General features: G+C 37.2%; 1 protein-coding gene across 1 annotated transcript in view; it reads left to right on the top strand.

Moving 5' to 3' along the window:
- The window catches only part of RUFY4 (RUN and FYVE domain containing 4), a 651,945-nt gene that overhangs the window by 301,848 nt on the left and 322,599 nt on the right, over window positions 1-27,498 (top strand). Inside the window, exon 6 of the mRNA XM_044074805.1 lies at window positions 18,437-20,839. Coding sequence (XP_043930740.1) covers window positions 18,437-20,839 — 2,403 coding nt within the window. The remainder of the gene's footprint in view (window positions 1-18,436; window positions 20,840-27,498) is intronic.

Here is a 27,498-nt window from a genome sequence, read left to right as displayed (position 1 = left end):
GTGAAAAAAACCTTTGTAAAAATTGTGAATTTTTTTGGGTTAATATGTTGAATGTAAAACATGTTGAATATGCATTGTTGAATGTATTTGTTGAATGTAAAACATGTTAGAATATTTTTTTAAAATATGTTGAAATGTAAAACATGTTGAATGGGGGGTTTTTTTGAAATTTGTAAACTTGTAAATATGTATACAGGGTTTGAGATAGTCATCTGTAATTAAAACTTATGTAAAAATTTGTAAAATTTTTTGTTGATTTAAATTTTGGGGGAAATGTAAAATTTTATAGACATTTGTAAGTGTAAATATGTTTGTTGTAAATTGTAAAATATTGTGTAATGTAAAATTGTAAGACATGTTGAAATGTGATAGTCTGTGTGACATTAAACTTGTTGTGAATGTAGAAATTGTGTATTGTTGAAATGTGTATTGTAACATATGTAATAATGTAGTACGTGTTGAGATAGTGCCGTCTGTGTGAAATGTAAAACTTATATATAGACATAATGTAGCACATGTGTTGAGATAGTGCCATTTGTGTCAAATGTAAAACATATGTATAGACATATGTAGTACATGTGTTGAGCTAGTGCAGTTTGTGTGAAGTCTAAAACTTATGTATAGACATAATGTAGCACATGTGTTGAGATAGTGCCGTTTGTGTGAAGTGTAAAACTTATGTATAGACATATGTAGTACATGTGTTGAGATAGTGCCGTTTGTGTGAAGTGTAAAACTTATGTATAGACATAATGTAGCACATGTGTTGAGATAGTGCCATCTGTGTGAAGTGTAAAACCTATTTATAGACGTATGTAGTACATGTGTTGAGATAGTGCCGTCTGTGTGAAATGTAAAACTTATCTTAATCACATATGTAGTACATGTGTTGAGATAGTGCCGTTTGTGTGAAGTGTAAAACTTATGTATAGACATATGTAGTACATGTGTTGAGATAATGCCATTTGTGTGAAGTGTAAAACTTATGTATAGACATAACGTAGCACATGTGTTGAGATAGTGCCATCTGTGTGAAGTATAAAACTTATGTATAGACATATGTAGTACATGTGTTGAGATAGTACCATCTGTGTGAAGTGTAAAACTTATGTATAGACATATGTAGTACATGTGTTGAGATAGTGCCGTCTATGTGAAGTGTAAAACTTATGTATAGAAATAATGTAACACATGTGTTGTGATAGTGCCATTTGTGTGAAATGTAAAACTTATGCATAGACATATGTAGTACATGTGACGAAATAGTGCCATTTGTGTGAAATGTACAACTTATGTATAGAAATATGTACTACATGAGTTGAGTTAGCGCCGTTTGTGTGAAGTGTACAACTTATGTATATACATATGTAGTACATGTTTTGAGATAGTGCCATCTGTTTGAAGTGTGAAACTTATTTATAGGCATATGTAGTACATGTGTTGAGATAGTGCCGTTTGTGTGAAGTGTAAAACTTATGTATAGACATATGTAGTACATGTGTTGAGATAGTGCCATCTGTGTGAAGTGTAAAACTTATGTATAGACATATGTAGTACATGTGTTGAGATAGTGCCATTTGTGTGAAGTGTAAAACTTATGTATAGACATTATGTAGTACATGTGTTGAGAAAGTGCCATTTGTGTGCAGTGTAAAACTTATGTTTAGACATATGTAGTACATGTGTTGAGCTAGTGCCATTTGTGTGAAGTGTAAAACTTATGTATAGACATAATGTAGCACATGTGTTGAGATAGTGCCATCTGTGTGAAATGTAAAACATATTTATAGACGTATGTAGTACATGTGTTGAGATAGTGCCGTCTGTGTGAATTGTAATACTTGTGTATAGACATAATGTAGCACATGTGTTGACATAGTGCCATTTGTTTCAAATGTAAAACGTATGTATAGACATATGTAATACATGTGTTGAGATAGTGCTGTGTGAAGTGTAAAACTTGTGTATAGACATAATGTAGCACATGTGTTGAGATAGTGCCATCTGTGTGGTGGAAAACCTATTTATAGACGTATGTAGTACATGTGTTGAGATAGTGCCGTCTGTGTGAAATGTTAAACTTATCTTATACACATATGTAGTACATGTGTTGAGATAGTGCCATTTGTGTGAAGTGTAAAACTTATGTATAGACATATGTAGTACATGTGTTGAGATAGTGCCATTTGTGTGAAGTGTAAAACTTATGTATAGACATAACGTAGCACATGTGTTGAGATAGTGCCATCTGTGTGAAGTATAAAACTTATGTATAGACATATGTAGTACATGTGTTGAGATAGTGCCATTTGTGTGAAGTGTAAAACTTATGTATAGACATAATGTAGCACATGTGTTGAGATAGTGCCATCTGTGTGAAGTGTAAAACCTATTTATAGACGTATGTAGTACATGTGTTGAGATAGTGCCGTCTGTGTGAAATGTAAAACTTATGTATAGACATATGTAGTACATGTGTTGAGATAGTGCCATTTGTGTGAAGTGTAAAACTTATGTATAGACATAACGTAGCACATGTGTTGAGATAGTGCCATCTGTGTGAAGTATAAAACTTATGTATAGACATATGTAGTACATGTGTTGAGATAGTACCATCTGTGTGAAGTGTAAAACTTATGTATAGACATATGTAGTACATGTGTTGAGATAGGGCCGTCTATGTGAAGTGTAAAACTTATGTATAGAAATAATGTAGCACATGTGTTTTGATAGTGCCATTTGTGTGAAGTGTAAAACTTATGCATAGACATATGTAGTACATGTGTCGAAATAGTGCCATTTGTGTGAAATGTACAACTTATGTATAGAAATATGTAGTACATGTGTTGAGATAGCGCCGTTTGTGTGAAGTGTACAACTTATGTATATACATATGTAGTACATGTTTTGAGATAGTGCCATCTGTTTGAAGTGTGAAACTTATTTATAGGCATATGTAGTACATGTGTTGAGAGTGCCGTTTGTGTGAAGTGTAAAACTTATGTATAGACATATGTAGTACATGTGTTGAGATAGTGCCATCTTTGTGAAATGTAAAACTTATGTATAGACATATGTGGTACATGTGTTGAGATAGTGCCGTCTGTGTGAAATGTAAAACATATGTATAGCCATATGTAGTACATGTGTTGATAAAGTGCCATCTTTGGAAATGTAAAACTTATGTATTGACATTATGTAGTACATGTGTTGAATAGTATCGTTTGTGTGCAGTGTTAAACTTATATATAGACATATGTAGTACATGTGTTGAGATATTGCCATTTGTGTGAAGTTTACAACTTATGTATAGACATATGTAATAGATGTGTTGAGATAGTGCCATCTGTGTGAAATGTAAAACTTATGTATAGACATTTGTAGTACTTGTGTTGAGATAGTGACATCTGTGTGAAATGTAAAACTTATGTATAGACACAGTTAGTACATGTGTTGAGATAGTGCCATTTGTGGAATTGTAAAACTTATGTATAGACATTATGTAGTACTTGTGTTGAGATAGTGCCATTTGTGTGAAGTGTAAAACTTATGTATAGACATATTTAGTACATGTGTTGAGATAGTGCCATATCTATGAACTGCAAAACTTATGTAGAGACATTATGTAGTACATGTGTTGAGATAGTTCCATTTGTGTGAAGTGTAAAACTTATGTATAGACATATGTAGTACATGTGTTGAGATATTGCCATTTGTGTGAAGTGTAAAACTTATGTATAGACATATGTAGTACATATGCTGAGATAGTGCCATTTGTGTGAAATGCAAAACTTATGTATAGACATAACGTAGCACATGTGTTGAGATAGTGCCTTCTGTGTGAAGTATAAAACTTATGTATAGACATATGTAGTACATGTGTTGAGATAGTGCCATCTGTGTGAAGTGTAAAACTTATGTATAGACATATGTAGTACATGTGTTGAGATAGTGCCATCTATGTGAAGTGTAAAACTTATGTATAGAAATAACGTAGCACATGTGTTGTGATAGTGCCGTTTGTGTGAAATGTAAAACTTATGCATAGACATATGTAGTACATGTGTCGAAATAGTGCCATTTGTGTGAAATGTACAACTTATGTATAGAAATATGTAGTACATGAGTTGAGTTAGCGCCATTTGTGTGAAGTGTACAACTTATGTATATACATATGTAGTACATGTTTTGAGATAGTGCCATCTGTTTGAAGTGTGAAACTTATTTATAGGCATATGTAGAACATGTGTTGAGATAGTGCCATCTGTGTGAAGTGTAAAACCTATGTATAGACATATGTAGTACATGTGTTGAGATAGTGCCATCTTTGTGAAATGTAAAACTTATGTATATACATATGTGGTACATGTGTTGAGATAATGCCTTCTGTGTGAAATGTACAATGTATGTATAAACATATGTAGTACATGTGTTGAGATAGTGCCGTTTGTGTGAAATGTAAAACATATGTATAGCCATATGTAGTACATGTGTTGATAAAGTGCCATCTTTGGAAATGTAAAACTTATGTATAGACATTATTTAGTACATGTGTTGAATAGTCCCGTTTGTGTGCAGTGTTAAACTTATATATAGACATATGTAGTACATGTGTTGAGATATTGCCATTTGTGTGAAGTTTACAACTTATGTATAGACATATGTAATAGATGTGTTGAGATTGTGCCATTTGTATGAAGTGTAAAACTTATGCATAGACATTATGTCATACATGTGTTGAGATAGTGCCATTTGTGGAATTGTAAAACTTATGTATAGACATTATGTAGTACTTGTGTTGAGATAGTGCCATTTGTGTGAAGTGTAAAACTTATGTATAGACATATTTAGTACATGTGTTGAGATAGTGCCATATCTATGATCTGCAAAACTTATGTAGAGACATTATGTAGTACATGTGTTGAGATAGTTCCATTTGTGTGAAGTGTAAAACTTATGTATAGACATATGTAGTACATGTGTTGAGATATTGCCATTTGTGTGAAGTGTAAAACTTATGTATAGACATATGTAGTACATATGCTGAGATAGTGCCATTTGTGCGAAATGCAAAACTTATTTATAGACATATGTAGTACATTTGTTGAGATAGTGCCATTTGTGTGAAGTGTAAAACTTATGTATAGACATATTTAGTACATGTGTTGGGATAGTGAAATTTGTGTGAAGTGTAAAAGTTATGTAGAGACATTATGTAGTACATGTGCTGAGATAGTGCCATTTGTGTGAAGTGTAAAACTTATGTATAGACATATGTAGTACATGTTCTGAGATAGTGCCATTTGTGTCAAATGTAAAACGTTTGTATAGACATGTGTAGTACATGTGTTGAGATAGTGCCTTTTGTGTGAAATGTAAAACTTATCTATAGACATATGTAGTACATTTGTTGAGATTGTGCCGTTTGTGTGAAATGTAAAACTTATGTGTAGACATATGTAGTACATGTGCTGAGATAGTGCCATTTGTGTCAAATGTAAAACTTTTATATAGACATATGTAGTACATGTGTTGAGATAGTGCTGTTTGTGTGAATTGTAAAACTTATATATAGACATATGTAGTACATGTGTTGAGATAGTGCCATTTGTGTGAAATGTAAAACTTATGTACAGACATGTGTAGTACATGTGTTGAGATAGTGCCGTTTGTGTGAAATGTAAAACTTATATATAGACATATGTAGTACTTGTAATTAACAAAAATAGCAAGATTTGCGCTGGGGCTCCACGTTCTAAAAACTGCAAGTAAAGATAATGTAAGTCCCATAAAACGGAACGTGGAGGCTTGACTAAAAAAGCATGCACTCTAAAACACCAAAGCAACTGCAGCCTGTACGGCAAATCGTAAGTCCATACCAAAGGTAAAATTCACCACGGAAGATCAATATCACACAACTCCAGAGTGCCAGGAACGTTCTTTATTCAAATGCAGTAAGCGCTTTCACCAAACACGGCTTCTTCAGACTGTAATAGCATTGTGAATCAACAGCCTTTAAATACCTTTCTTGAAACATTTAAACAATTAATCAATTAATACATCCCTAACATTTAAAGTGACCATGGAAATACTCATATCATATTTAACAAATTCTTTGTATGAACTTAAAAATATGTTTAAAAATATATATAAAAGACAATATATATAAAAAACAATACATAGAAATGGTAATGATATATGTACACATATTAAAAATCTTCTAAAAGCACATCGCTTCATCAAATGTATACCCCATTCATAACATATGATTACAGGGTGTCGTCAAATTAAAACTTTGCATAGCTTCCTTCTCTTTAACACCGATTGGATGCTAACCTTGTCATTCAAACCGGGACTGAAGTCTGCCCTGCACCTCATGATCCATCTAAGTTCCATTTCTAGCGTGTAAGTTTCAACATCCCCCCCTCTAGGTGTTGTGTAGATGTTCTGTAAAACAAGGAACGTGAATATGTCCAATAGGGTACTGAGTCAGGATGAGGAATTCGTGTTGAATAAGGGCTTGACATTTATTCCTAGTAAGAACAGTGATGTAACTGATACAATGATAGACATAAAGATGTTTATGAGGAATGTCCAGTTGAAGTTACAATATGGGACTTCAGGGGTTACAAATGATAATTTGAACGTTTTTAGACCAGTGAGTACCTATGTTCCATTACTACATCCTGTTTTGGAAACATATAATAGATTGGTGGAACAAGATCTTTATAAGTATTATAGTGACAATAGCAGTCAGAATAGAAATAGGAATTGGAGGGGCAGGCACAATTTGACTTACACTCAAAGGCAAGCCCTGGACAATTTGAGAAGGGATGAGTCCATCATTATCACCCCTGCAGATAAAGGAGGTCCCATTGTAGTGATGGATGTTGAGAAATATAAGGACAGTGTCCACCATATGTTGAGCGATACCTCCTTTTATAGCAAATTGGACTTGGATGAAGTGAGGTTAAAAGTATTTTGTGTATATGATACTATAGACGACTTGTACAGATGTAACATTATAGATAAGAACCTGTCCAAGTTTCTAAAGGTCACCAATCCCCTAATACCTGTACTCAAGGGCCTTCCCAAGGTCCATAAGAGTGCATTGAACCCCCCGATGAGACCTATAGTTTCGGTGCAGGGATGGTTGACTCAACCATTCTCATTGTATGTGGAGAAACAATTAAGACCCATTATTGATTTGAATGACATTATTTTGAAAGACAGTAAAGAATTTTTAATTAGCTTGTATGAATACGTCAATACATTAGATGAGAGTAGTGAGTACTTCTTAGTCACCTTTGATGTTGTCAGCCTTTTTACTGTCATTCCCAATGACAGTGGGGTTGATTGTATACAGGAATATCTAAGGAAGTATTCATCTTTAGATGTTAACAATATTGAATTAATAGCACTTTTTCTTGAAATTATATTAGAAAATAATGTGTTTTTATTTGCGAATGAATTATATTTGCAAAGGGATGGTGTAGCTATGGGCACATCTTGTGCCAACAGCTACGCCAACCTTGTCATGGCCATATGGGAGAAGGACACATTAATACCCAGTCCTAGGTACCAACAGCACGTCACATTTTATAAGAGGTTTGTGGACGACCTCTTTTTAATCTGGAAAGGGACTGAATCACAATTATATGAGTTTGCGGATTACATCAATAACACTACTGGTTACTTAAAGTTCACCATGAGTTATTCTAAGGATCATTTATCCTTTCTGGATGTAGACATTATTAGACTGCAGAATGGTTTATTAAACACTTCTGTTCATAGAAAGAGTTGTTACAGGAATACTTTATTACACAGAACAAGCATGCACCCGCTACATGTCTTTAATAATGTGATGAGAGGGCAGGCCATGAGAGCGTCTCGTCTTAACCCTGTAGAAGATGGCTATAGGAAAGAGGTTTCTGACCTGAAAACTAGACTGCTAAGTAGGTCATATAATGAAGTTGAGATCAACAAAGCCCTCAATGACACTAGGGGGTTAAGGGCTACTACAGCACGTCCATATTTTTCCAGTGGAGGTTGCAGTACAACACAGGAAGGTGAGGGACACCAACCCAAGACTAAGAACATCAGTCTCAGTATTCCAATTTTTTATACCAGTGATGTTTATAACATTAAGAACATCATTGAGAAACATTGGGATGTGTTGTGTGTAGATGAGGAGATCAGTAATGTTGTAGGACTTAAACCGAGATACACTTATAAGAATAAAATGAATCTTAAGAGTATCTTGTGTCACAAAGATGGTGTCAGACATCTTAATCCAGGCTTTAACACCAATGCATGTGGTAGTTGCAATCAATGTGGATACATTAATGACAGTACCACTTTTGAACAACCTGTTACTGGACAGATTTTTTCTTTTATGACAGGGACAAACTGCAGATCCAAAAATGTCATTTATCTTGCTACCTGCTCTGCCTGTTCAGCGTTTTACATTAGTAAAACCAACAGGCAATTAAGAGAGAGAATAAGGGAGCATTATTACAGAATGAGAGTTAAGGATGCAAATAATGCATTAGCTAAACATCAGATGACAACAAGTGATGTACATACATTCACGTTCCTTGTTTTACAGAACATCTACACAACACCTAGAGGGGGGGATGTTGAAACTTACACGCTAGAAATGGAACTTAGATGGATCATGAGGTGCAGGGCAGACTTCAGTCCCGGTTTGAATGACAAGGTTAGCATCCAATCGGTGTTAAAGAGAAGGAAGCTATGCAAAGTTTTAATTTGACGACACCCTGTAATCATATGTTATGAATGGGGTATACATTTGATGAAGCGATGTGCTTTTAGAAGATTTTTAATATGTGTACATATATCATTACCATTTCTATGTATTGTTTTTTATATATATTGTCTTTTATATATATTTTTAAACATATTTTTAAGTTCATACAAAGAATTTGTTAAATATGATATGAGTATTTCCATGGTCACTTTAAATGTTAGGGATGTATTAATTGATTAATTGTTTAAATGTTTCAAGAAAGGTATTTAAAGGCTGTTGATTCACAATGCTATTACAGCCTGAAGAAGCCGTGTTTGGTGAAAGCGCTTACTGCATTTGAATAAAGAACGTTCCTGGCACTCTGGAGTTGTGTGATATTAATCTTCCGTGGTGAATTTTACCTTTGGTATGGACTTACGATTTGCCGTACAGGCTGCAGTTGCTTTGGTGTTTTAGAGTGCATGCTTTTTTAGTCAAGCCTCCACATTCCGTTTTATGGGACTTACATTATATGTAGTACTTGTGTTCAGATCGTGCCATTTGTGTGAAATGTAAAATTTATGTGAGACAGATGGATATCAGACCAGTTTATTTATTTATTTATCCTTTATTGATTGGGTTAGTTCCATTAGCTTAGTTGCCCCTTTGCAGGGGAGACCCAAGGTGGCATTTATACCGACTAGGGGAAATTTTGCTAGGGAAGCAGGAAATTCCCATGCTCTCTACCATCTTAGGATGTTTTGTGTGAACTGACCTTGAATAAACTTCTAGTGCAAAGGTTCATGCAGTTTATAAAATTATATCAGAGAGGTTGAGTTATGCTTACAAAAACTGGAGACATGAGAATTGGTATTTTTAAATTGTGAATGGATTGATAAGGTGTGTGAATTGCTTTTTAAAAGCAGTGTTGTATGCAATATACGTGAAATGTATAGCAACATTATAGTGTATGGATATTGTGAAGACATCACAAAGTCAGAAAGACTTGATGTGAAATTATTTCAAAATTTGTGGGAAATGTGGAAGCTAGAAGAGTAGTTTTGTTCAGTAAGAAATGGATTGCAATAGCTGTTATACATATAATTAAAACGTGGCAGTACAGAAAAGAATGGAAGGATAAAAAAGATTCAACAAAGTACTCAATACAAAAATGTCTTTTCCGGTTATATTGATTAATGAATAGGAGTGTAACTATGTAAACAATGTACAATCTGAATGTAATTAGCTAAGGATATAAATAGATAATTAAAGCCCCCCTACTCTTTTCCATAAGGGCTATGAGCTCTTTTATATCCATTTCAGCTACTTCCAATTCAGGCATCTGGGACCTCTGTTTATCAACTCATTCAAAAGATATTACAAGCACAAGCATGCAGCAACCCCCTCCCCACAACTACTGCACTACAGTATCAATAATGGAAAATTAATCTGACCCCCCAGCGGGGTGGTGGAAATAGAACCAGTGGCTTGCTGAGTAGTCCTACTTACCACACAAACAGTAGTGCTACTTACCGCAGACACTGACAATACTTAAATAGCAAAATCCGTATATTTTAGCTGATCCTACAGAAGCTGTGATCAGTGTTTTCAAGTCTAAAAACATCGCTCCAGTGAGTTCACCTTTTTCCGTATTAAAATAGATTTGATCAGTCACTTTGTATAAGTCCATGTTATGTCTGTAAGTATGCCATATTTTGGTAATGAATTCCAGAATTTAATCATATACTAGTTTTTCAATTAATTTTTTTTTTTTTTGCTAGTGGACAAGCATTTGCTATGCGATTATAATTATTAACTGAGGTAAGATGAGATATTTTAGTGAGGGATATCATAAGAAAAATCTTAAAGTTCGGAGGGACAATTTTGATTCCTGTGGTGAGGTATATGAGTGAGTGGTCCCATTAGAATAAATCAGCCAACGTCAAGCAGCCTAGGAAAATATCAGTGTGAAAATGTGAAATGTAGATATAATGTAAATTGCCTAGTAAGTTTTCAACTGATTTTCTGATGATGGTTTTAATAATAAATTGTAGTCTGTCTAGCTCTTGGTACAGGTAGTTTCTACATTAAAATCTTTGTTTGGTAGTGTAGGTGTGGATGGAAAAGTGATATCTAGCATAATTTAATTGTTCAATATGCATATCTTTTTTTTTAACTATGGACTTTTCAGAATAGTTTGTGCTAACGTGTTGAACTTTGCCAGAACAGTCTATGATTGCCAAATTGTTGCTCCTAACTCTTCATAAGGGCAGCAGCCTTGTGACATTAATAGCAAGTTGTGTATCTCTCTTCTACTTAAGAAATATATACTTTGATGTATTTGATAAAGTCAACTTTCCAAGTGGATTGGGCTTGATTTTTGCTTAAATTCACCTGTGGACTGAAGGCCAATCACTCTGCTGTAATTCACTCAGTAGTACATCACACGTATCATCAAACATCTCCCTGACAAGAATTACTAGGAAGAATGACTTTGACATACTTAGTGTCCACATAGTATGATCTGGGCAGGGATCACTTACTGCAGGAGGCAGTATGAGGAATGTTTGGATTTTTCAGGAATGTTTGTTATAAATATGTTAATACATTAATGTTTGTCTGTGTTTTTATTAAGTCTGGTTACTATATTTATAAACTGGGTCAGATGGTTTATCCCATGTAATGCTTGCTATTTTTAGAATATGACGGTATTGCTTTTACTGTCCCCTAGCAGTGTTTTAGAGAAAGGAGGGTGTATAGAGTTGTAAGTACCATGATTGTATGTCTGCCTGCAAAAATTTGTGTAAATATCCCATTAAGATGATTATCGTCTGGGCATTGCTTTTAACAACGAGAGGTGGGTTAAGGTTTAAATTTTATGAGTTAGTGTTGGAACACTCACATCTTCTCTAGAGCTAGATCTGTTATCTCTGTACTGGATCTAGTATTGATTCATGAATGGTTATAGCCAACTGCCCTCTTTTAACCAGGAATCAGTAACTGCTACAATGTAATTGTTGTTGCTTCTTGTCTAATATGTTGCTAATAGTATTGATGTTCATATAGGCTAGTGCAAGGAGGGATGGTCATTATTATTAAGTATTAGAGCTGTTTCCTTATGTATTCCTTTTACAGGAAAATTGTCACTCAAGGTGTCTGAGTCTGTACACAGCACTGCCAAACACTTGAGGGGAATTTAATATATAGACCCTGAAAATTTAGGGATGAAGTATTTAGGCAGATATTCTGAAGTTAGAAAGAATTCAAGCAGTTTGCATTAATCTTGTGATTAAATAAGTTCAGTCACTCTAGCAGAGAATATGCTCTTTTATATACTTCAAAAGTGAACAAATATTAATTTGCATACAAACTGGACTCAGTCACACACTCACAATGTGCTCCAATACCAGACTTCTTAACTGGAGATGGTTTCTTCTCTACTAAAGCTGGTCCACATGAGAAGGCCAGGAGAGGTGTGACAATATTCAAAGGTCCCTACCAAGAGCTGAGCATATGATTTTTTTCCTTGCTTAGTTACTTTTTTCTTTATTATGCATATAACTTTGTTATCTTGGTGGGTAGGTTGGCCATGTGACTGTCTGCAGCCACCATACAGTCCTAATACAGGGTGGTGAGTCACACAGAGAAATCCTCATCTGTATTTCTGTGTACACACCACATGATTATAGGGTACGTGCAGCCTTTGCACAAAAGCTGAAGCAAGGACTTCTTGACCTGGAATGATAATAGCTAGGATTATTTATCACTGAATTGTGGCAATAAAACTGCATGGTTTGTAGGTGGCACAGATCGAAGTCCTTGCTTCAGCTTTTGTGCAAAGGCTGCACGTACCCTATAATCATGTGGTGTGTACACAGAAATACAGATGAGGATTTCTCTGTGTGACTCACCACCCTGTATTAGGACTGTATGGTGGCTGCAGACAGTCACATGGCCAACCTACCCACCAAGATAACAAAGTTATATGCATAATAAAGAAAAAAGTAACTAAGCAAGGAAAAAAAATCATATGCTCAGCTCTTGGTAGGGACCTTTGAATATTGTCACACCTCTCCTGGCCTTCTCATGTGGACCAGCTTTAGTAGAGAAGAAACCATCTCCAGTTAAGAAGTCTGGTATTGGAGCACATTGTGAGTGTGTGACTGAGTCCAGTTTGTATGCAAATTAATATTTGTTCACTTTTGAAGTATATAAAAGAGCATATTCTCTGCTAGAGTGACTGAACTTATTTAATCACAAGATTAATGCAAACTGCTTGAATTCTTTCTAACTTCAGAATATCTGCCTAAATACTTCATCCCTAAATTTTCAGGGTCTATATATTAAATTCCCCTCAAGTGTTTGGCAGTGCTGTGTACAGACTCAGACACCTTGAGTGACAATTTTCCTGTAAAAGGAATACATAAGGAAACAGCTCTAATACTTAATAATAATGACCATCCCTCCTTGCATGTCTAAATGTCAGTTCCTTGTGCTTTCTCCTATTAACCTGGTGAACTTGGGCATTCTGAGGCAATGTAGCAACTGCCTCATGTACACAGACAATCTGAGGCAGTGTAGCAACTGCCGCATGTACACAGACAACCCTCTCCTCTTACCTGCCAACACTCAGACTTGTGAGAGATGCACTTATATATCCAAATTGAAAGCCATGCACTCTCAAGCCAAGACCGGAATAGCTGGTCAAGAGGAGAAGGTCAACACCTGCACCACACCACATGCAACACATAGCCCTCCAGAACACTCACCATCACAGGTCTCTCATAAAAACACAAACCACACACCCACCTTCACAGAGGCTCTCAACTGAAATCTACCCAAACAGCAGAGACCTCCAAGGCAGAAATGCACTTGACCACCACAACACAGCACAAACCCCAAGACACATAGCTCACCTACACAGTGTGCCCCTAAAGCAAAACAGCTTGCCCAATACACTAATCATAGGTGATTCAATAGTGAGGCACACTGATGTCCCACTCACTAGGTTGACTAAGGAGAAGGTAACAGCCAGCTGTCTGTCAGGTGCCAGAATCTGACACATAACACACACTCAGGTCACTCCACAACAAGTACAAGTATGACTCTGTCACTGTCCATGTGGGTGTGAATGACCTGAGATGCACCACCCTGGACTACATGAAAAGAGACATGGAGGAGCTCTCAGATTATGTGGCCCAGGCAGGTATGACCCTAGCCCTGAAAAGCATCCTACCTTTTCCCAGAATGATACCACAGCACAAGCAGAAAAGGATTGACTTCAACAATTAGTTAGGTTTCTGGTGTCATTCTAAGGGGATCCAGTATCTGTATGCTTGGGATGACATGATTGACAGACCCTGATGCTTTGCCAGAGATGGCCTGCATTTGTCACCCTTGGGTTTCCAGATACTGGTTAAGGCTCTTGCCACCCCTATAGTGCCTTTTTAGGTGATGTTCCAAAGACCAAACTACCACTGTAACAGCTACAAATAAATGCAGTCTGAGGGTCATATTCCTCAATGCTAGAAGTCTAAATCTCAAGATGCACTTGTTCGAAGAACTCCACTCCTCAAAATGGAGAACATCAACATTTGTGCTGTAATGGAGACCTGGTTTAAAGCAGCAGAAAGTACCCATGCGCTACCAGGCTATAACTCATTCCACACCTTTCAGTCTCAGAACATGGACTGAAGCTCCAAAGAAAGTTGTGTCTCCATATTCATAAAGGATATGCACACCTCCAGACTAGTAGCCCTACATAACGCACCTGAGATACTTCACGTACAACTAACATTGGGTAAGATGGTGATTCAGGTCATAGCCTGCTATAGGTCCCCAACCATGTTCCAAGACTCTCTCTCTCCACGTTTCTAAGCACCCTGGAAACTGTTAGGGTCCAACCCAACACTCACATACTGGGTGACTTCAACTACCCCTCCATCAACTGGAAAAACTACTCATGCACCAGTACACTGGCCCAATGCTTCCTGGAATTCATCAGCTCCAATACCCTGAATCAGCTGATTCTTACCCCACTAGAGGAAGCAATATCTTTGACCTGGTTATTACTAACATGGGCAACCGTTGCTCTACACCAATAGTTAATTCCTCCCTGGTTAGATCTGACCACAAACTAATCACCATGGAAATCCACATCTCACCCCCCCCCCCCACAAAGGTAACCAGCATGAAAAACTTCCCCAAAGCTGACTTTGGGCTCCTAAAAACAGAGGTAGCTAACTTCACATCACCCATGTGAATGGAAAATAGATGCATGACTGCCGAATCATACACCAATGCACTGTACGAACATGTACATAAATGCCTGGAACTAGCCATACCCAGAAGAACCAAGATGCTCTCCTCCAAAAAAGGAAGCCAATTTAGTGGTCCCCTACCATTAATAAACTCCAACAGAAGGTAGAAACTGTTGCAGAAAAAGGTGAAGTCCCAAGACTGGAAAAACTCCCTAATTAGCCTCAACAAAAAGTTGAGATACCTCATCAAAACTTCTAAAGCCAGCTATAAAGGCAGAATCATGGCAGATGCTAAAAACAACCACAAAACCTTCTATAGTTATATCAAGCATCTCCATGGCAATACCCAGGTTTGCACAATGATACCTCCTATACTGAGCCAACAGATATTGCCAACATACTGGTTGACAGACTCAGTGCTAACTTTATACTTCTCTCCCCCCTAAAGGACCAATCACAATACTGGAGGAATTCCAGGCAACCAGCATTACTGCAGCACAGGTTAAAGCTGCATTGTCCAAGGCCAAGAATACAGCTTCTATGAGTCCTGACAATATCCCTGGTTGTGTTCTACATGAACTACAGAGTGAACTGGCACCTCACCTGTGTGCCCTGTTCAATTACAGCCTCACCTCAGGCTTTGTCCCTACTGAATGGCACACTGCTACAGTCATCCCTCTCCATAAAGGGGGAGTTACTACAGACACTGGAAATTATCACCCCATTAGCTTGACAAATCTTATATGTAAGGCTATGGAGCGCATCATCATGGACCGCATTAAAAAGGATATAGGGAATCTCCAAACTCTAGATCCCACTCAATTTAGTTTTGTGAAAGGGAGATCATGCCTGCTCAACCTGGTTGACTTCTTTGAGTCAGTCACCAGAGCTGTGGATGATGGCAAGGCAGTTCATACAGCCTACCTTGATCTGACCAAGGCCTTTGATACCATTCCCCACTTAGGAATTATTGATAAACTCACCAAACTAGGCATCAACCCATATATCACTAGGTGGGTTGCAAATTGGCTTACAGATAGATCCCACAGTGTGAAATTAGTGGACTACAAGTCAGATTGCTGACCAGTCATGAGTGGAGTCCCACAGGGATTGGTCCTAGGTCCTCTTCTGTTTGGCATCTACTTCTTAGAAGTCCAGACCAAAATGGAGGGACTCTGGCTCACCAAGTTCACAGATGACTGCAAGCTGTGAGCCATTATTAACTCCCCAAGTGATGCAGACATCCTACAAAAAGACCTCACTGAGACCAATGACTGGTGTCGAAACCATGGCCTTAAGCTTAATGCCAAAAAAATGCATTGTCATTCCCTTTGGGAAAAACTCAGTTCCCACTAATTACCACATCGATGGGAGCCCACTGAACACTGAAGGTGTTAAGAGATCTGGGGACATAGGTTGACAGCAACCTCTTCTTCAACCACCACATTGCCACTGTGGTCAGAAAGTCCTTCTGTGTGGCACATCTCATTATCAAGGGTTTTGCATCCAGGAAGAAAGAGGTCATCATCTCTCTCTACTTTTCCCTCATTAGGCCAGTCATCGAGTATAATGCTCCATTTGGCATGTACCTCACTAGACGTATGTAACAGCTGGAAAGGCCACAAAAGGCCATGAAGAGAATCCTAGGCCTTAAACACACGTCCTACATGGACAAACTCAAAAAACTCCAGCTATTCCCTGTCTCATATCGTCTACTAAGAGGCGATCTCTGCTTGACTTACAAAGCTATGTCTGACCCAGCTCCATTAGAAATGCTACATCTAAAGAAATCCCAATCTCGCCACATCACATGCTCCAGAGACCTCAACCTCATTATCACAATCAACAGACATGCCGGAGGGACAGATTCATAACCCAGAGACTGCCCATGCTCTAGAATAGACTTCCCATACATGTCAAGCAGAGCACCTCACTGTCCCTCTTCAAGAGAAGTCTTGATGAGTGGATGGGAAACAGAAAATTCATCTCGAGGATCAGTCTAGTAGCTCTACTTGATAGAGGCACTGGGAACTAACATCAGGTGGCATGATGCCAGGGCACTTCTATGGGCTAGGCTTGTAAAGGCTCCAGGGCCATTAGCCTAGTATGCACCTATGAACCTATGAACTTCTTCTAACTTCTTAAGCTAATCCCTGAACATTGACACATGTAGGAGCAGAGCCGGCAAACATCTTCTCATTTTAAAATGCATTAAACATTCAGTTCTACTGGGCAAGACATGATATATTGAAAAATATGCTCAAAGCAGAGCACACAATAATGTTCAGAGATGAGCTGCAAGAAAAACACTAAAGTATCAGTAGACGTTAGGGAAATGATAATTGAATATCTTTTGCACTGATTGTTTATCATATCTAAACCCAGCCTAAGTTGTGAGAGCATACAATATAGGTTAAGGGATCAATTTCAGTTGATCAACGAATGACATTGTCAAAACCCACATGGGTGAAAATTCAGTTTGTCATTCAATGGAAACAGACAGACAACAGTAGCAAACAAGACAGAACAATGTTTTTGCAGGGGGGGGCAAGCCCACTTCACCCCACCTCCTATTAATTATATATACCATCTCTGGCATTGCACTACAGTGGGGAAAAGGATACATTCCTTGATCCTCACTGTACAGTGATCTCAGTTAAAATGGCTGACAAACTCCTCTGTCTATCATGTGGTCTCAACCAGGTGGGTTTTGTGAATGTCATTTGTCGATCAACTGATATAGATCCAAGTAAGCACAATTCGGAGACTTTTTATAAGGAGACTATGCTTGGACAACTGAGTCAGAGACAGGCCGATATTGATAACTGTTCTTTAGCAAAATAGATAAATCAGTAAATTAAATAATCAGTTGATATTACCAGGTATGTACCAGGTATTCATTGTAAGAGTAATACTTCAGGAAAGTGTAACATGCAATCAGGAAGGGATTGTGTATTCCATAAATTCCATGCTGTATAACATAATACAAGTATATATTTTTACTGATGTAATATTGTAAGTCTCTTTTTTCTAAAGCAGTAAATGTTTAAAACTGTTAAAGAAAGAGGGGGAGGGCTGATGTTAAGTAAAGGATATTTACCTTTCATATTACTTGCTTTGTCCTCATCTCTTTAACTTGAAGTCATTTACGACAATGCATTCCTTTAATCTCAAATAAACTCATCTCCTTTAGTTGTGCTTTGAATAACCAAAGCCTGGAGTGATTATGGCCTTCCTTTCATTGAATAAAGGCATATTTCAGGATAAAATGGCTATATGTTTGACTGAAGCCTTATTCTTATAAATGCTACCCAGGACAGTAAGTGTCAGTTTTGTTGTTAGAGACTAGAAGGTTTTATAGTTGAGGAAAGAACAGTGAGCTTGTCTCACCATACATTTTCTAATAATTTGTTTTGTATTATTTCAGGATGACTGCCCACAAATGGAAGATGAAATTGTTTGTGAAAGCTTCAACTATCAGAAGACCACACCGTTCGCATCCACCTCAGAGGGACTGCATATCTCAAATCAGCCTGCCATGACTGAAAACTCTGCTGATGATTATTTAACAAGAAATTTGAAAGCAGTATCTGTAGACTATGAACTGAAAATGTCATCCTTGGAGAAACAAAATCAGGAACTCCTCAGCAAAGTTAACATGATTCAGAAGGATGTATCTCAGCAGCAAAGAGTTCCAGATACATCCAAGGACCTTCAAAAGATCCATGAACTTCTTAGCAACTTAGCATCCAGTGAGAAAAGAGAACTGGAGCTCAGGAAACAAAGTTCAAAGCAGCAGTCCCAAATTAAAAATCTGAAGCAGGAGATAGAAAAGAAGGAAGAAAAACTTCAAGAACTGATAGCAAAGAAGGAAAAGCAAGACAAAGTTCTGTTTGAGAAGGACAACCAAGTCCAACTAGAGGTAGAAAAGATCCGAGAGAGTTATAAACAACAATCAGAAGATGAATGTAAAAGAACAGCACAGCTGGAAGAGAGTAATAAGTTATTAAGTGAAACCACTGAGGAACTGGATAGTCTCGTTAATAGCTTAAAAGAAGAGCTATCAGCAAAGCAGCAAGACATCTTGCTACTTCAGAAACAAAACAGTGATGCAATAGCCACACTAACAAAAAATCATCTTGTGGAACTTGAAAAAATGAAGCAAATACATATGAGAGACTTGAATAACCATGCAAGTCAGAAGAAGAATTTAGAAGATCAACTAGCCAAAGAAGCAGAATCCCTTTTATCCAAGGAACAGCTTTTGGATGATGTAAAGAACAAGCTTCAGAACACAGAGGTGAGGATAAGTAGCCTGGAAAAACACAGGATAGAGCTGGAAGGGCAAGTTAAGCAACTGGGAAGGGAGAAAAAAGAGATAATGATTGAGGCCGAGTTACATCAGAGGAAATATGAACAGCTGCAGTCTGAGAACATGACACTCCAGGATACATTTCACAAAAGTCAAAAGACAATTGAGGAACTTGAACTTTCAAGATTCTCCCTCCAGACAGAAATAAGACAACTTCAAAATTCTGAATCACTGATTCTTGGACAAGGAAACAGAGATGAACTTACACTAGATGAAAAATACCACAAGCTACTAGATGAAATAAAGCTGAGTGGAGAGAAACTAACAGAAGTGGAAGTGCAGAACATGAAACTGTCTCAGAAACTGAAGGCGTACCAGGTAGAAAAAGATAATATTGAAAAGGAAAAGACTGAGCTTCTGCAGTCACTGACTTCTCATCAACAGCTTCTTAAAGATTCAAAGCTTGAAGCTGAAACACTAAGCAAGCAAGCTTCTGCATACGTGGAACAAATAGTTTCGTTAAAGAATGCCGTTGAACTAGGAGAGACTATAATAAATGAGAAGAAAAACGAAGTCAGATGTCAAAAAGAACACCTTGTACAAACCACAAAACGTCTGTCAGAAATGCAGACAATCAAGTCAGAGATGGAAATCAGCCTAGGTAAAGCCATGTCTCAGATCGAGACACTGCAGAGTGAGAAAACCAATATGGAGAACCAGATGTCAGAATTAACGAGACATCAAGAAGAATGCCTAAGAGACATGAAAACACAGTTGTCTGTCTTAGAGAAGCAGTTGAAAGAGGTGGTGATATCTAGAGACAATATACAAGAGGAAGGATCTACACTAAAAGCTTTGCTGCAGGAGCTCTCAGACAGGAAGTGCTCTGCTGAAACTGAGCTGAAAATTGCTTCTGATGCTTTGGAGGAGAAGTCACTTCAACTTAACAAGGTGAAAAAGGAAGCAGAACACCTTAAACAGTCACATCAAGAAGAGTTGGGAAAACTAACTAAGTGTGTTGCAGCACTTGAAAAAGAGAGAGATTTTTTAGCACAGCAGAAAAAAGACCTGGAGAATAAGAGTTTTGTTATGGATGAAGAGAATCTGAAGATGAGATATGAAATGAAAAGGCTGGAAATGGAATACTGTGCTGCTCAGCAAACCACAGATAAACACATTGCTGAAGTAGTAGAGCTGAAAACTCAGCTGCAGAAACGTTTGTCAGAGAAAGAAAACTTGGAAAAGAAATATGCTGACATCACAGCTCAACAGAAAAGGCAGAATGAAGAGTGTCTGAAAGTTCTGCAAGAGCTGAAAGCTCTGCAGAATGAAAACCAGCAACTGCAAACAGCGGCACTCTTGGTCAGTACACTAAGAGAAGAAAATCAGCAGCTACAAAGAAAGTTACATGAGTCACAAGGACAAGTGCAGAAGATGGAGAACAACTTGCAGCAGGAAAGAATGGAAATGAAAGAAAAGCTCACCAAGGAAACTGAAGAGTTTGCTGCCCAACAAAAGGTATGAAAATTTCAAAACTGTAGCACAGAAAGGAAGCAGTGTAATACTCATTGTTATTGTGTTCCATCTTAGTAATAATCATGTTGTTATTGTGTTCCACCTTAATAATAATCATGTTGTTATTGTGTTCTATGTTAGTAATAATCATGTTGTTGTTATGTTCCATCTTAGTAATAATCATAAAGTTCTCTAATTCAGGATGGTGCTGGTAAGTTGACGCACACTGGTGAAGAATGGTAAATCCCGCTATGCAGCTCTGGAATAAATAAGTCCTTTCTTGTTCAAAGGTTATCCAAACAATTGCCACGTTAAAGCATCCAAATATAAATAGTGAAGAAAAGGTAGAACTAAAACCAAACTGGACCAAACAGGGCCAGAAGTTTATTAAAACATTAAGCAACACGGTACAAAAATACTGCTTTTCGTCCTTTCACCATACAAAGACTTCTTCAGACAAATGGTTCTACACAAGAACCCAGCCTGTGTTATAAAGACAATTGCAAATTCAAATTGTGCCCCTCCCCTGATACAATCTGAATGACCTCATTTCCTGATCACAAAGCATTTGTCATTTCCTCTTCCTAGTTATACACCCATTCAGTAATATACACAGTTCATTTGTAAGAACAAGAATGAGATTAAAACATTAAAATAAAATGAGTGAAAATACAATGAATAAAAATACACAAAAGTGAATCCCCATTTCAAATATAAAGTCACTAAACAAATATGAGTAATGTAAACTACAAGACTAACAAGTCCAAACATACACATTTAAGCATTTGGACATTATGTCATTATGTCATAGAGGTAAGGGGGGGGAGTGTTTGCGACATAATGATGGCATAATGATAAATAACTCTACTTTCTGTTGACTTCTAACAGAATTTAGTACTATAATGTATGAAAACCAGTTGATCATAAAACAATAAAAAGTAAAACTTGAAGTAAACATTTTGTGACAAAATGTGCTAAAAATAAAATGAAGTAATAATATAAATATCACAAGTATGTATTGTATATGTATGTTGAACATTGAAAATAAAATGCATGTTCAAACGTTATATGCTCTACCAAGTCTGCATGTATCACAATAAATGTCAGAGGTAAAATAGCCTATCTATTCAATGCTCTCAATTTCAAAATACTAGAGATAGAATATTGCTCATTTAGCCCTGGTACTGAGCAGGCTCTTGTACGGAGTTGCCACAACAATTCTAGTCTCTCTAGAAGCAGGGGGGGTCGGTCCCCCTCTGTCATTGTGGACACATTCACCTATTGCTCTAAAGCCAAAGGTATGATTCGAGAATGTCACTGTGTGTCTAGCTAAAGCATTGGTCATGTTTCCAGTTCGCATGCTATATAGGTGTACGTACACCCTTTCCCTCAGTCTCCTCTCAGTTTTACCAATATAGAATGAGGGGCATGCTTTACAAATAGCTACATATACCACATTCTTTGAATTACAGTTGAATTTACCTTGGCTGATGTATTGCCTATTTCTAAGTGTAAAATGTTTGCCTATATCCATTTAAGTACAGTACCTACACATATTGCATTTATTCATACCTAGCATAGATGACCTACAGTTATTCATTTTGCTTGTTTGCAAGATGCTCTTAATGTTTGCTCTCTTCCTGTATACTATTTTAACTCTATTTGGTAGTGCACTTGGGAGTCTCTCTTCGTCTAATAAGAATTTCCAATTCTTATTAATAATGTCTGCAATTTTGTAAGCATCCAGACTAAAAGTTGTAATAAAGCAGAAACTATTAATGTCAGCATGTTCCTCCCTATTAAGTGGTTCGCTTAACATATCACCTCCGTTATTTGTACTACTTATATTTTCTCCCAAAAGTGGTATGTATATATTTTTCATGCGTTTCAGTGATACTTCCCTTATAAGTGCATCCACCAAGGTAGGAGGATATTTCCTCCTCAAGAACATACCTCGCAACAATTCACACTCGAGGTCAAAATCGGTTTCCCTGGACACCATTCTAGCTGCCCTCACCAGTTGGCCTTTCACAACAGCTCTCTTTTGAGTCACGGGATGGCAGCTAGAATAGTGTAAAAAGGAGTTTGAGTATGTTGGTTTCCTGTAGATCCTTGATACATAGGAACTAGTTTCCAAGTCCTTTTCCAAGTATACATCAAGGTATGCAATTCTACTTATATGAAAGCTGTGTGTGAAAGATAAAAAATCGGTGCTATCATTGAAATGGATGAGTAATTCATCTGCAGCTTCAGAATTGCCCTTAAGCAATATAAAAATGTCATCCAAAAATCGAGTGTAATACCTGATGCTGCTGGCCACTTCTAAGTGGTGAAGTACATAAGTTCTCTCCCAGTGTGCCATCACCAAATTGGCGAAACTGGCCCCACAGGGAGAGCCCATCGCTACACCTATTTTCTGCACAAAATATTCCCCACCAAATGTAAAGTAGCTGTTATCCAACACAACCTCAAGTAGTTCACATAATAATGAAACCAACGCAGTTGTGGCCCCCATTTCGAGTAATAACTCTCTCACCCATTCTACCCCCGTGCTTTGTGGTATCGATGAGTATAAGTCCTTAACGTCTATAGTTAAGAAATTTAACTCTTGGTCGAATGGAATGGAGCTAATAGATCTCAAAAACGCCCAGGAGTCCTTACATATCTGTGGGAGCTGGCATACAAATTTCTTTAAACGATAGTCTATGAATTTAGCTATTGGGTAAGTTATACTACCTCTAGCATCAATCAAGGCTCTCAGTGGTGGGTCCGAAATAGATTTGTGGATCTTAGGGATCCCGAAAACAGTCGGGATCTTTGGAAATACCATAAACAGAAAAATATAAGTGTCTTTGTCTATTCTAGCCTCTACAAAAAGTTTCTCAATCAGTGCTCTTATCCTGTTGTATGCTACGTTCAGTTCATTTTTAGATACACTTTGATATGTATTTGTGTTAAGGATCCGCTTAATCCTGTTATTATAGTCTGGTACATCAAATATAACTAGACCACCTCCCTTATCTGGTTGAACAACCCTAACATTGGAGGTCTGGATCAACTCTATACATTGTTTCTCTTCGTTTGTAATGTTGTTAGTAATTGAATTGTTACTAGGGTGTACATTATTCAACCAGTTAAAAATATCCCATTCACATATTTTTTCAAACAAGGCTAATGATGTGTGCATTGGTGGACAAAAGGAACTAGACACATAAAGTGGATCAGGTGCTCCTTGTGAGGCTTTACTAGGGCCAAATAAAAAATGCAAGTTGAGTCTTCTCATGAATAACTTTAAGTCCACAATAGTGTGTGCAATACTAGCTCTTGTAGCAGGTATAAATGTTTGACACTTCTCAAGAAAATCGGCCATTATTTTGTCAACCTGAATGGTGGAAAAATTATAAATACAAAAGTCACCTTCTGAATTCTTGACAATTTCAGGCACTGGAACCGGTCCTGGATCAGAGTCAGCGTCATGGGCGTCTGTTGAAGATGGAAAAATTGTTATTTCTTCCATGAGTTTGTGTACTTCACCTGTTGACCCCGCCTCAAATTGTAGTTCGAGGCAGGCATTGGAACATTTTGCCCTTTCTCCTTAGTCCCTCTATTCCGGTTCCTGGCATCCGATAAAGAAATTGCCTGGTTGCCCTGAGTATGCTCACCCGCTACCTCATTGTTCTCATTAAGGTTCACATCATCACCCTCGATGTTGTTATGTTGATTCTCCATAGAATTATCATTCCCCGATTGGGATTTGGGGGGGCGGGGATAAGCTGCATTCAAACGGTAAGCTTCTTTGTCTCTGTTTAATTTCTTAATTTTAATAGATTTAAGTTTGACAAGATGCTGGTCAATGCTAGTAAAACAGCGCTCATTATCGAATTTATATCTAGAGAAATCCAGACTTGACTTTAGCTTTGAGTCTAGTGCATTGAGTTCTTGCACTAATGAATCAGCCCATGACTGATAATGCTTAGATATTAAAGTCATTAGCTCAAAGCCATGTTTATCAAACAAAGAGATAAGGTCCTTGTGAAAGTCAGTCCCCCCCACAAGGCCAGTTGGATACCGCCATGATCTCAGTCCTTTTGGGACAATTCTCTCACTGAGACATTCCTTAAAGTAGGCAAGTTCAACTTGTAGTTTCTTATATTTGTAAAGTTTAGCATCAAATTCTTTCAATAAGTTAGTTACTAGTTGCCCCTCGGGTTCATTAGTTTGAAGACGTTGGTCATTGGTGTCATTAGTGAAAGACACTACAGTTCCTAACCACTCATCTAGGTTTAATGCAGTAGGTTCCCTCGCGTGGTGCTGTTCATCTCCTGTTCTTTGGATATTATTTCCGTCTAAACGTTGCATCCCAGACCCCTCAAATGGGGTCGAGTGAATAGACATGTCCAGGTTGGGGTCATTCATTGACAGGTCTCTGTTTTGGGGAAGGGGGTTTGAGAGATTTAAAAGTTCACTAGTATTAGGAGGGCCATTATTAGTATTAGAAAGTCCTCTTAACCCCTTGTCAGATAAAGTATCGACCCTCTCGGTTAATAGTTCTACCTTTTTAGTTAATTTCTCAATCAAAGTAAACAGTACCTGTAAGTTGTTAGGATTGTCATTATTCGGTTGACTTCCCTGCACCACTTCTGAATCCATGACAAATAGCAAACTTGGGAACGCATACACAGACTCACAAAGTTCTCCAATTCAGGATGGTGCTGGTAAGTTGACGCACACTGGTGAAGAATGATAAATCCCACTATGCAGTTCTGGAATAAATAAGTCCTTTCTTGTTCAAAGGTTATCCAAACAATTGCCACGTTAAAGCATCCAAATATAAATAGTGAAGAAAGGTAGAACTAAAAACAAACTGGACCAAACAGGGCCAGAAGTTTATTAAAACATTAAGCAACACGGTACAAAAATACTGCTTTTCATCCTTTCACCATACAAAGACTTCTTCAGACAAATGGTTCTACACAAGAACCCAGCCTGTGTTATAAAGACAATTTCAAATTCAAATTGTGCCCCTCCCCTGATACAATCTGAATGACCTCATTTCCTGATCACAAAGCATTTGTCATTTCCTCTTCCTAGTTATACACCCATTCACTAATATACACAGTTCATTTGCAAGAACAAGAATGAGATTAAAACATTAAAATGAAATGAGTGAAAATACAATGAATAAAAATACACAAAAGTGAATCCCCATTTCAAATATAAAGTCACTAAACAAATATGAGTAATGTAAACTACAAGACTAACAAGTCCAAACATACACATTTAAGCATTTGGACATTATGTCATTATGTCATAGAGGTAAGGGGGGGGAGTGTTTGCGACATAATGATGGCATAATGATAAATAACTCTACTTTCTGTTGACTTCTAACAGAATGTAGTACTATAATGTATGAAAACCAGTTGATCATAAAACAATAAAAAGTAAAACTTGAAGTAAACATTTTGTGACAAAATGTGCTAAAAATAAAATGAAGTAATAATATAAATATCACAAGTATGTATTGTATATGTATGTTGAACATTGAAAATAAAATGCATGTTCAAACGTTATATGCTCTACCAAGTCTGCATGTATCTCAATAAATGTCAGAGGTAAAATAGCCTATCTATTCAATGCTCTCAATTTCAAAATACTAGAGATAGAATATTGCTCATTTAGCCCTGGTACTGAGCAGGCTCTTGTACGGAGTTGCCACAACAATTCTAGTCTCTCTAGAAGCAGGGGGGGTCGGTCCCCCTCTGTCATTGTGGACACATTCACCTATTGCTCTAAAGCCAAAGGTATGATTCGAGAATGTCACTGTGTGTCTAGCTAAAGCATTGGTCATGTTTCCAGTTCGCATGCTATATAGGTGTACGTACACCCTTTCCTTCAGTCTCCTCTCAGTTTTACCAATATAGAATGAGGGGCATGCTTTACAAATAGCTACATATACCACATTCTTTGAACCCTTACCTCTATGACATAATGACATAATGTCCAAATGCTTAAATGTGTATGTTTGGACTTGTTAGTCTTGTAGTTTACATTACTCATATTTGTTTAGTGACTTTATATTTGAAATGGGGATTCACTTTTGTGTATTTTTATTCATTGTATTTTCACTCATTTCATTTTAATGTTTTAATCTCATTCTTGTTCTTGCAAATGAACTGTGTATATTACTGAATGGGTGTATAACTAGGAAGAGGAAATGACAAATGCTTTGTGATCAGGAAATGAGGTCATTCGGATTGTATCAGGGGAGGGGCACAATTTGAATTTGAAATTGTCTTTATAACACAGGCTGGGTTCTTGTGTAGAACCATTTGTCTGAAGAAGTCTTTGTATGGTGAAAGGACGAAAAGCAGTATTTTTGTACCATGTTGCTTAATGTTTTAATAAACTTCTGGCCCTGTTTGGTCCAGTTTGGTTTTAGTTCTACCTTTTCTTCACTATTTATATTTGTATGCTTTAACGTGGCAATTGTTTGGATAACCTTTGAACAAGAAAGGACTTACTTATTCCAGAGCTGCATAGCGGGATTTACCATTCATCACCAGTGTGCGTCAACTTACCAGCACCATCCTGAATTGGAGAACTTTGTGAGTCTGTGTATGAGTTCCCAAGTTTGCTGTTTGTCATGGATTCAGAAGTGGTGC

The sequence above is a fragment of the Protopterus annectens genome, chromosome 6.part0, assembly GCF_019279795.1.
Source record: "Protopterus annectens isolate FY-2018-M chromosome 6.part0, PAN1.0, whole genome shotgun sequence".
In the NCBI taxonomy this organism is placed as follows: domain Eukaryota; kingdom Metazoa; phylum Chordata; order Ceratodontiformes; family Protopteridae; genus Protopterus; species Protopterus annectens.
Note: the sequence above shows the minus strand (reverse complement) of the source record. Positions and strands in the feature narration are given on the sequence as shown.